The sequence below is a fragment of the Macrobrachium rosenbergii genome, chromosome 12, assembly GCF_040412425.1.
Source record: "Macrobrachium rosenbergii isolate ZJJX-2024 chromosome 12, ASM4041242v1, whole genome shotgun sequence".
Taxonomy (NCBI): domain Eukaryota; kingdom Metazoa; phylum Arthropoda; class Malacostraca; order Decapoda; family Palaemonidae; genus Macrobrachium; species Macrobrachium rosenbergii.
The window spans coordinates 116,282,596-116,292,930 of NC_089752.1; the positions used below are offsets into that span (position 1 = coordinate 116,282,596).

The 10,335-nt window shown below is 36.3% G+C and overlaps 1 protein-coding gene across 1 annotated transcript; it reads left to right on the plus strand.

The window, feature by feature from the left end:
• Window positions 1–8,417: 8,417 nt before the first annotated feature.
• On the plus strand, window positions 8,418–9,281 carry LOC136844189 (splicing regulatory glutamine/lysine-rich protein 1-like). The gene has a single exon (XM_067113206.1). The coding sequence runs from the start codon at window positions 8,418–8,420 to the stop codon at window positions 9,279–9,281; it is 864 nt and encodes a 287-aa protein (XP_066969307.1).
• The last annotated feature ends 1,054 nt before the right edge of the window (window positions 9,282–10,335 follow it).

The window sequence follows — 10,335 nt, forward strand, 5'->3', positions numbered from 1 at the left end:
ATCATCCGCTCCGCGAAGCCTACTTCATGTTCAGCCTCTTACAATGAAGTCGAGGGACTTTGCTGAAGAACTTGCTGCTCTTCTTGCAGTCATCGTCAATAATCCCGATCTTGGGTTTTTACGTTCCATCGACCTCCTGCTCTTGAGTCTGTGTAATGTGTAATGGATTCTGTAGTTCTTTTCGTGCTCTATTCAGGGACTCGGCGTCCCAGTAATCCTCAGCGTCGAAATTCATTGGAGGTTGATAACCAGTCTATGCCTTTTCTTTTTCAAAATGATCGGGAGTGATTGGATGGTTTTGACAAGATTCTATCGTAAGCCGATTAGTGTGCAAGAATTTCCGCGTTTCCACGTGGTGTAGGATTACATGGCGTATGAAATACTTATACGTTTAGATGGTTAAATATTTAATAATTGGCAGTTAGCTGTTCTTAAGAATATATACCCAGTGAAATGAGAATTCTGGTTTCCAAAATATGCCCAGAGGAAGAATCCCTCAAGGAGTCTAAGAATATGCTGGCGTCGCAAAAGCTAAAAGCTAGCGACGATGAGAGGGAATAAAACAAAGAGAAGAAGAATGAGAGAGAGAGAGAGAGAGAGAGAGAGAGAGAGAGAGAGAGAGAGAGAGCTAACTCATCAGAATTCCAAAGAGCGACAATGAGCAGTGATTGGAATACAAATCCAACCGTCCCTTAGAAATTTGTCGCTGCAGAACGAAACGAACTAAAAGCCGCTGGAGCGAGACAAAATACCGAGCGTATTAATGCCTTCTTCTTCTTCTTCTTCTTCTTCTTCTTCTTCTTCTTCTTCTTCTTCTTCTTCTCCAGGAATTCCCTCTGCTACAGATGCGAAATTAGATGTTAATGGATGAATATATTCGTCTTTTTAATCGGTAGTATCTCCGTCAGTCGTCTAGTTCCCGGGAGTTTTTGAATAGGTTAGGTCTACTAGGAGACAGTGGCCTTGCCTGCAGTTAATATCATTTGCAATATTCCCAGCTCGCAAATAAGTTATTTTGTTATTATAATCATTATTCAGTGTGGACAGCAGATCGTGAAAAGAAAAAAAAACACATCAAGTGAAATAAAACTGAATGCAGGTCAAATCCCGCAGAGAGGTAGTGCTGTCAGTGTACCTCACGCGGTGCACTGTAGGCATTACTTAAGGCCTTCTTTGGGTCCCTAGTGGCAACCCCTTTCATTCCTTTTTACTGTACCTCCGTTCATATTCTCTTTTTCCTTCTTACTTACCTATGACCTGTGGCGTGAAATCTGACGAAACGGAGAGAACACAAAGTTAACGACACACTAATTTCACAGTTCGGCCACAGTTCAGAAAGAAACCAATCCAGGTATCTGTGCTGTTAGAACCAATTGTTGTGTAGCATCTGTGCGTTGGATTGCATCGAACTCCTTATGCCGTTATTGGTCTAGTACTCTAGTCTCCTTCAGGTTAAGTGTTGAGACAAATTCAACTTTTTCCGTCGGTTTGTGCCAATGTATTCCGTTTTAATAGACTAATAAGCTCAGGGCAAATGCATTTCTATCCTGTATGAACATTTTTTTACATAGATTGCTACATAGATACATAGCTTACTCCGTCAGGAACACAAAATTGAAATTGTCAAGATCTTAGTCCGTCAATATTCTCAGCTCATTCGCGGTATTTTGGAAAATCTCTTAACAAGAAATTAGTAAATTTTAAAAATTCATAATTCTTTTACTGTATAATAAGAACTGTTTACGGTACATGAGCGTTCAAGCACTGAAGTAGGCCTATACCTCTCTGTAAGAACAAATATTCTTAGAGAATATTCCAATTCCTGGGAGCAGCTTGTGTGCAGATGACGTACTACAAAGCTATGTACTGTCATTATAACGCATATAATGACATAATGTCTCATATGATTTATTCCTAACCGAAGACACAAAAGAATCTTGAACTTTTTGCCAATGAAGTTATAACATTCTCCCAGTAAAGAGCAAAAAAAGTTAATGGCAAAATGATGAGTGGTTTCCATTTGACATAAATAAGGAAGAAACTTTCCTTTGGCAAAAGTTCTAGACTCAATTCAATCGAATGTAGAATTTAGGCCAAAGGCCAAGCACTGGGACCTATGAGGTCATTCAGCGCTGAAACGGAGATTGGCAGTAAAATGAATCAATTGTTAGGAGAGAGTGGAAAGTAAGGGGGAGGAAAGAGAATATGAAAGAAGGTACAGTAAAAAGAACGAAAGGGGTTGCAGCTAGGGATCGAAGGGACGCTGCGAAGAACCTTAAATAATGCCTACAGTGCACCGCATCAGGGGCACTGACGGCTCTACCCCCCTTGCGGGATAGGCAGCCACGTAGACCTATAACCCGCCATCTTTTCTCAGAAGTGTTGTTGCTATCCAGAGATGTTGTTTCTCTCTCCATCAATATCCTCAGTTATTCATGAGATGCATCATTCATGAGGGAGGATGTGATACCTACATGCGCCAAGACACATGTATAAAAAAAAAGTGATAACATGTCCTACAATTGGCTTCGTAGTTATGTGGAAAATAATAATGTGAGTAAAATGGATTCTCATGATACGGCTTTAGTTACGCCATCGATGATAGTGATGATAATATAAGAATAGTATTGATAATAATAATAAGAATATGCGTATATATATGTGTATATATATAATGCATATATATGTATACTACTTTATTATTATTATTATTATTATTATTATTATTATTATTATTATTATTATTATTATTATTATTATTATTATCCAGAAGATGAACCCTATTCATATGGAACAAGCCCACCACAGGAGCCACTGACTTGAAATAAGGGCCATCTAATACTAGCATGAGAATGACCTTCCTCTTAACTTTTCTTTTTATTGATCCCTGACTCCTTTCCCGGCGGAGAGGGACCAAGTTTTCTGAACAGCAGAAGCATCAACATGCAGCAAATGTTTTTAGCCTCGCTGTCGAACTCCTCCAAAGTTCCAGAGGAGGTCCTTTATTCCCCACACCATTGGACTGTGGAACTGCCTCCCTTCAGAGGATGTCGTGCCATTGGAAGTTCTTCAGAAGTTCAAGGGAAGATGCAGTGTACCACTACCCTAATAGAATTCCCATTACATTTTAATAGTTTACTTACATTTTTATCTGTTTACTGATTTGTCGATTTATTTTTTCTTTTTTAATAAGTGGGGTCTCTTCTTTTTGTATTTCCCTTGACCTCCTCTTAATTCTTCCTAGTGAACACCTTAATAATAATAATAATAATAATAATAATAATAATAATAATAATAATAATAATAATAATATTCTTTGGAAGCTTGAATTTCAAGTCAGTGGCCCCTTTGGTGGGCTTGTTCCATATGAATAGGGTTCATCTTCTGAATAATAATAATAATAATAATAATAATAATAATAATAATAATAATAATAATAATAATAATAATAATAATAATAATAATAATAATATTCTTTGGAAGCTTGAATTTCAAGACAATGGCCCCTTTGGTGGGCTTGTTCCATATGAGTAGGTTTCATCTGAATAATAATAATAATAACAACAACAATAATAATAATAATAATAATAATAATAATAATAATAATAATAATAATAATAATAATAAAGTCAGTGGCGTCTATGGAGGGCTTGTTCCATATGAATAGGTTTCATCTACCGAATAATAATAATAATAATAATAATAATAATAATAATAATAAAGTCAGTGGCTTCAATGGAGGGCTTGTTCCATATGAATAGGTTTCATCTACTGAATAATAATAATAATAATAATAATAATAATAATAATAATAATAATAAAGTCAGTGGCGTCTATGGAGGGCTTGTTCCATATGAGTAGGGCTCATCTTCTGGATAATAATAGTAATAATAATAATAATAATGTCATTATCCACCACAATCACTGTTTTTGCGATGCCAGTTTAACCAATTGAATATTCATCTCGGTCTGAACCATTAATCGATACATGTATTTTTTATTTGTTTGTTTGTTCCACAATCTACCTACTTTGCAATACTTAAAAAATAATGTAAAATTTTACAAAGAATACCTCTAGATTCATCCTTCAAGAAGAAGAAGAGGAGTAGGATTGAAGGAGCGAATCTCCCCCCAATCTTCTCTCTTGGAAAATACCTTATCTTATCCGTTATTCATTCTCTTAAGGGCCAGGTAGCAGGTTCTAAGCTGTTCAGTTTGCCGGGGATAATATAACATTCATTTCTCTCAATCTTATTTCCACCTTTATTAGTTTTCTGTAAAAGAAAACTATTATAGACATGGCTATTTGTCTGTCCGCCCTCAGATCTTAAAAACTACTGAGGCTAGAAGGCTGCAAATTGGTATGTTGGTCATCCACCCTCCAATCATCAAACATACCAAATTGCAGCCCTCTAGCCTCAGTAGTTTTTATTTTATTTAAGGTTAAAGTCAGCCATGCGCTTGCGTCTGGCAACGCTATAGGTGCCAACAACGCGGGACACCACCGGGCCGTGGGTGAAGGTTTCGTGGGCCGCGGCAGAGAGCTTCACGGGCCGTGGCTGAAAGTTTCATACAGCATTATTACGTTGTACAAACTTCGGTGCATTTTTCACATGTTTTATATATATATATATATATATATATATATATATATATATATATATATATATATATATATATAATGCAAAGGATTCACCTAATCAAAGCCTTTGCTTTATCAGTTTCTGTTGAACCAATCGCTGTTGAAACCTCCTGAGGACCTTCAGGATATCTTACCTGCAGCAACAAGGTGTCTGAAGACTTGTGGGTACCACCACGTCTTTGTATTTGATAGTCATGAGAAGCATTAACACATTTCCAAAAACTATATATATATTTTTTTTATTTTTTGTTTTTTGTTTTTGGGATGTGGACGGGTTTAGCATATGCTTAATATTGTTAAGGGCATATGTATTAAATCTGTAATTTATTTTTATTTAATTATAGTATTACGTAATTTAACTTCTATGTATAGAATTCACTCCAGTGTTTTTTATGCAAAATAAAGCCTTTATTATGTATATATATATATATATATATATATATATATATATAAATTTCAGACTCACATCAGGATCGAACCCAGGTCTTTCAAATGAAAGGCAAGGGTGCTGCCCACTAGGCCATACAAGTCTAAAAGAAGTTGGAAGCTGAGAGCAACTGCACCCAAGGAATTACCTGGGCAAGCTAACTGCTTGCATACCAGCGAGTTTTCCCCAGCTTCCCGACTCAGCAATGACCCAGTTGACAGCATTTCATTCGAATTATCCCTCCTGAGTGAATAAGATAGAAATAATCAACACACAATCACGTGTGGAACAGAAATAAATTTCAGACTCACATCAGGACCGAACCCAGGTCTTTCAAATGAAAGGCAAGGGTGCTGCCCACTAGGCACGTAGAATTTGGTTTGTCTTCAAACTGACACTGTACAATATTGCAGCTGCCGTTCCATTATCAAAGTCGTTACATTCATAGACTGCCTCTGGGTGCACATAGTACTATTGAAAACGTATAGGTGACAGATCACAAAGCTATAAGCTCGCAATTTTCATATAACTATCCGTACCCGATATATGACCTCCATTGTCGTACAACCGTTAGCTGTGCTTAAAGATCTTGTAAAATGGTTTTAAGTTTCGTCCTTTATCAGAAGATAAAGGAGAAAAGGACATATTACCCACTTCCATTAACAGATAAAGAAATGTGATGTATTACGATACTAAGTAAGTAGCCCGTCAAGACGAAATAAATGTTTGGGTGAGAATTTCCATTGCGCCAAACCCTAGTTTTGGCGTGTCAATGGCTATTCACTTTTTAAGGATGAGAGACCTCACTTTGAGTTCGTATTTACAAACTAATTTTTTGTACCTTGTGACTCACAGGCTGCCGAGAGCAAGAGCCCGTGCTGGCATACGGCCAGCTGAACCTAGTACTAACGAATCACGTGATACACTCAATTTCTCATTGGCTTTCACTATAGAAATCACCAAGTCTGAACTTGCAGTGGAGTCTGAGACTGACCAGTCTTGCTTTTTCCATAAAGGGTGGATGTATTAAAAGTAAAATTTGCTGAGAACGAGACCGTTTTCCTGTTCATGGAATTCCTGGAACGTTGTGACAAAGGCACAACGGAATGACAGCGAAGGGTTTCTGCTAACAGAGTAAGTGAATTCTCGACGCAGATCAGGCAGCGCATAAAACGGATGAACCAAGAGAAAGCAACATAAAACGGATGAACCAAGAGAAAGCAACATAAAACAGATGAACCAAGAGAAAGCAACATAAAACAGATGAACCAAGAGAAAGCAACATAAAACGGATGAACCAAGAGAAAGCAACATAAAACAGATGAACCAAGAGAAAGCAACATAAAACGGATGAACCAAGAGAAAGCAACATAAAACGGATGAACCAAGAGAAAGCAACATAAAACAGATGAACCAAGAGAAAGCAACATAAAAAGGATGAACCAAGAGAAAGCAACATAAAACGGATGAACCAAGAGAAAGCAACATAAAACAGATGAACCAAGAGAAAGCAACATAAAAAGGATGAACCAAGAGAAAGCAACATAAAACGGATGAACCAAGAGAAAGCAACATAAAAAGGATGAACCAAGAGAAAGCAACATAAAACGGATGAACCAAGAGAAAGCAACATAAAACAGATGAACCAAGAGAAAGCAACATAAAACAGATGAACCAAGAGAAAGCAACATAAAACGGATGAACCAAGAGAAAGCAACATAAAACAGATGAACCAAGAGAAAGCAACATAAAACGGATGAACCAAGAGAAAGCAACATAAAACAGATGAACCAAGAGAAAGCAACATAAAATGGATGAACCAAGAGAAAGCAACATAAAACGGATGAACCAAGAGAAAGCAACATAAAACAGATGAACCAAGAGAAAGCAACATAAAACGGATGAACCAAGAGAAAGCAACATAAAACGGATGAACCAAGAGAAAGCAACATAAAATGGATGAACCAAGAGAAAGCAACATAAAACGGATGAACCAAGAGAAAGCAACATAAAATGGAGGAACCAAGAGAAAGCAACATAAAACAGATGAACCAAGAGAAAGCAACATAAAACGGATGAACCAAGAGAAAGCAACATAAAAAGGATGAACCAAGAGAAAGCAACATAAAACAGATGAACCAAGAGAAAGCAACATAAAACGGATGAACCAAGAGAAAGCAACATAAAACAGATGAACCAAGAGAAAGCAACATAAAACGGATGAACCAAGAGAAAGCAACAAAACGGATGAACCAAGAGAAAGCAACATAAAATGGAGGAACCAAGAGAAAGCAACATAAAACGGATGAACCAAGAGAAAGTAACATAAAACGGATGAACCAAGAGAAAGCAACATAAAACGGATGAACCAAGAGAAAGCAACATAAAACAGATGAACCAAGAGAAAGCAACATAAAACGGATGAACCAAGAGAAAGCAACATAAAACGGATGAACTAAGAGAAAGCAACATAAAACGGATGAACCAAGAGAAAGCAACATAAAACAGATGAACCAAGAGAAAGCAACAGAAAACGGATGAACCAAGAGAAAGCAACATAAAACAGATGAACCAAGAGAAAGCAACATAAAATGGATGAACCAAGAGAAAGCAACATAAAATGGATGAACCAAGAGAAAGCAACATAAAATGAAGGAAACAAGAGAAGGCAACATAAAACAGATAGACCAAGAGAAAGCAACATAAAATGGATGAACCAAGAGAAAGCAACATAAAACAGATGAACCAAGAGAAAGCAACATAAAACAGATGAACCAAGAGAAAGCAACATAAAATGGATGAACCAAGAGAAAGCAACATAAAATGGAGGAACCAAGAGAAGGCAACATAAAACGGATAGACCAAGGGAAAGCAACATAAAATGGATGAACCAAGAGAAAGCAACATAAAATGGATGAACCAAGAGAGAGCAACATAAAATGGACAAACCAAGAGAAGGCAACATAAAACGGATAGACCCAGAGAAAGCAACATAAAACGGATGAACCAAGAGAAAGCAACATAAAACAGATGAACCAAGAGAAAGCAACATAAAACGGATGAACCAAGAGAAAGCAACATAAAAAGGATGAACCAAGAGAAAGCAACATAAAACGGATGAACCAAGAGAAAGCAACATAAAACGGACAGACCAAGAGAAAGCAACTAAAACGGAAGAGCCAAGAGAAAGCAACATAAAACGGATAAACCAAGAGAAAAACAACATAAAACGGGTAAACCAAGAGAAAACAACATAAAACGGATAAACCAAGAGAAAAACAACATAAAACGAATAAACCACGAGATGAACAACATAAAACAGATAAACCAAGAGAAAAACAACATAAAATGGATAAACCAAGAGACAAACAACATAAAATGGATAAACCAAGAGACAAACAACATAAAACGGATAAACCTAGAGACAAACAACATAAAAGGGATAAACCAAGAGAAAAACAACATAAAACGGATAAACCAAGAGACAAACAACATAAAACGGATAAACCAAGAGACAAACAACATAAAACGGATAAACCAAGAGACAAACAACATAAAACGGATAAACCAAGAGACAAACAACATAAAATGGATAAACCAAGAGACAAACAACATAAAACGGATAAACCCAGAGACAAACAACATAAAACGGATAAACCAAGAGAAAAACAACATAAAACGGATAAACCAAGAGACAAACAACATAAAACGGATAAACCCAGAGACAAACAACATAAAACGGATAAACCCAGAGACAAACAACATAAAATGGATAAACCAAGAGAAAAACAACATAAAACGGATAAACCAAGAGACAAACAACATAAAATGGATAAACCCAGAGACAAACAACATAAAATGGATAAACCAAGAGAAAAACAACATAAAACAAACAACATAAAACGGATAAACCCAGAGACAAACAACATAAAACGGATAAACCCAGAGACAAACAACATAAAACGGATAAACCAAGAGAAAAACAACATAAAACGGATAAACCAAGATAAAGACAACATAAAACGGATAAACCAAGAGAAAAAACAACATAAAACGGGCAAACCAAGAGAAAACAAAGTAACAATAAATAATGAAAAAAAAAGAACGAAACCTCTGTGCATAAAGACAGTACAGAGGAAAGGAAACATTTCACCAGAAAGAAAAAAGAAGATAAAAAGAGAAGAGAAGAGGCAGAGGAACCAACCGACGTAATGAGAAAGAGAAGAAGAAAATAGAGCGCAGCAATTTATTGAGCAGAACGAAAGGGGAAGCTTATAGTAGGGTGTGTTTTAGCAGCAGGGGAAAGTGGTTTATGTTGTTTGTTGGGAACGGCGGGATTCCAGGGACGAGATCAATGGGAATTTAGAAAAAAAGGAATAAAAATAAAGGGGCAGAATTAATTTAGGAAGCGGAGTCGCAGCAAAACAAGCGAGGGAATATGATCACAGGTTAGATTTTAATAACTGCAGATTTATTTATAGAAAGAGAGAGAGCAGTAGCCGGGAAAGAGAGAGAGAGACAGAGAGAGAGAGAGTGGTGTAGGAATCATAATCAGCTATATATATATATATATATATATATATATATATATATATATATATATATATATATATATTTATAAATTATTTATATATATATATATATATATATATATTTTTACATATATTTATAAATATATACTGTATATGTATATATAATATATTTATATAAATTTATGTATATATATACACATATATAATCTACTCCTCCACTCTCTCTCTCTCTCTCTCTCTCTCTCTCTCTCTCTCTCTCTCTCTCTCTCTCTCTCTCTCGTTCCCGGCTACTGCTCTCTCTCTCTTTCTATAAATAAATCTGCAGTTATTAAAATCTAACCTGTGATCATATTCCCTCGCTTGTTTTGCTGCGACTCCGCTTCCTAAATTAATTCTGCCCCTTTATTTTTATTCCTTTTTTTCTAAATTCCCATTGATCTCGTCCCTGGAATCCCGCCGTTCCCAACAAACAACACAAATCACTTTCCCCTGCTGCTAAAACACACCCTACTATAAGCTTACCCTTTCGTTCTGCTCAGCAAATTGCTGTGCACTATTTCTTCTTCTTCTTCTTCTTCTTCTTCTTCTTCTTCTTCTTCTTCTTCTTCTTCTTCTTCTTCTTCTTCTCTTCCTCATTAGGTCGGTTGGTTCCTCTGCCTCTTCTCTTCTCTTTTTATCTTTTTTTTCGGTTTCTGGTGAAATGCCGTCCTTTCCTCTGTACCGTCTTTGTGCGC

Bases quoted from the DNA above. Each gene is read 5' to 3' on its own strand.
- LOC136844189 (XM_067113206.1), top strand. From the start codon at position 8,418: ATGGATAAACCAAGAGACAAACAACATAAAATGGATAAACCAAGAGAC.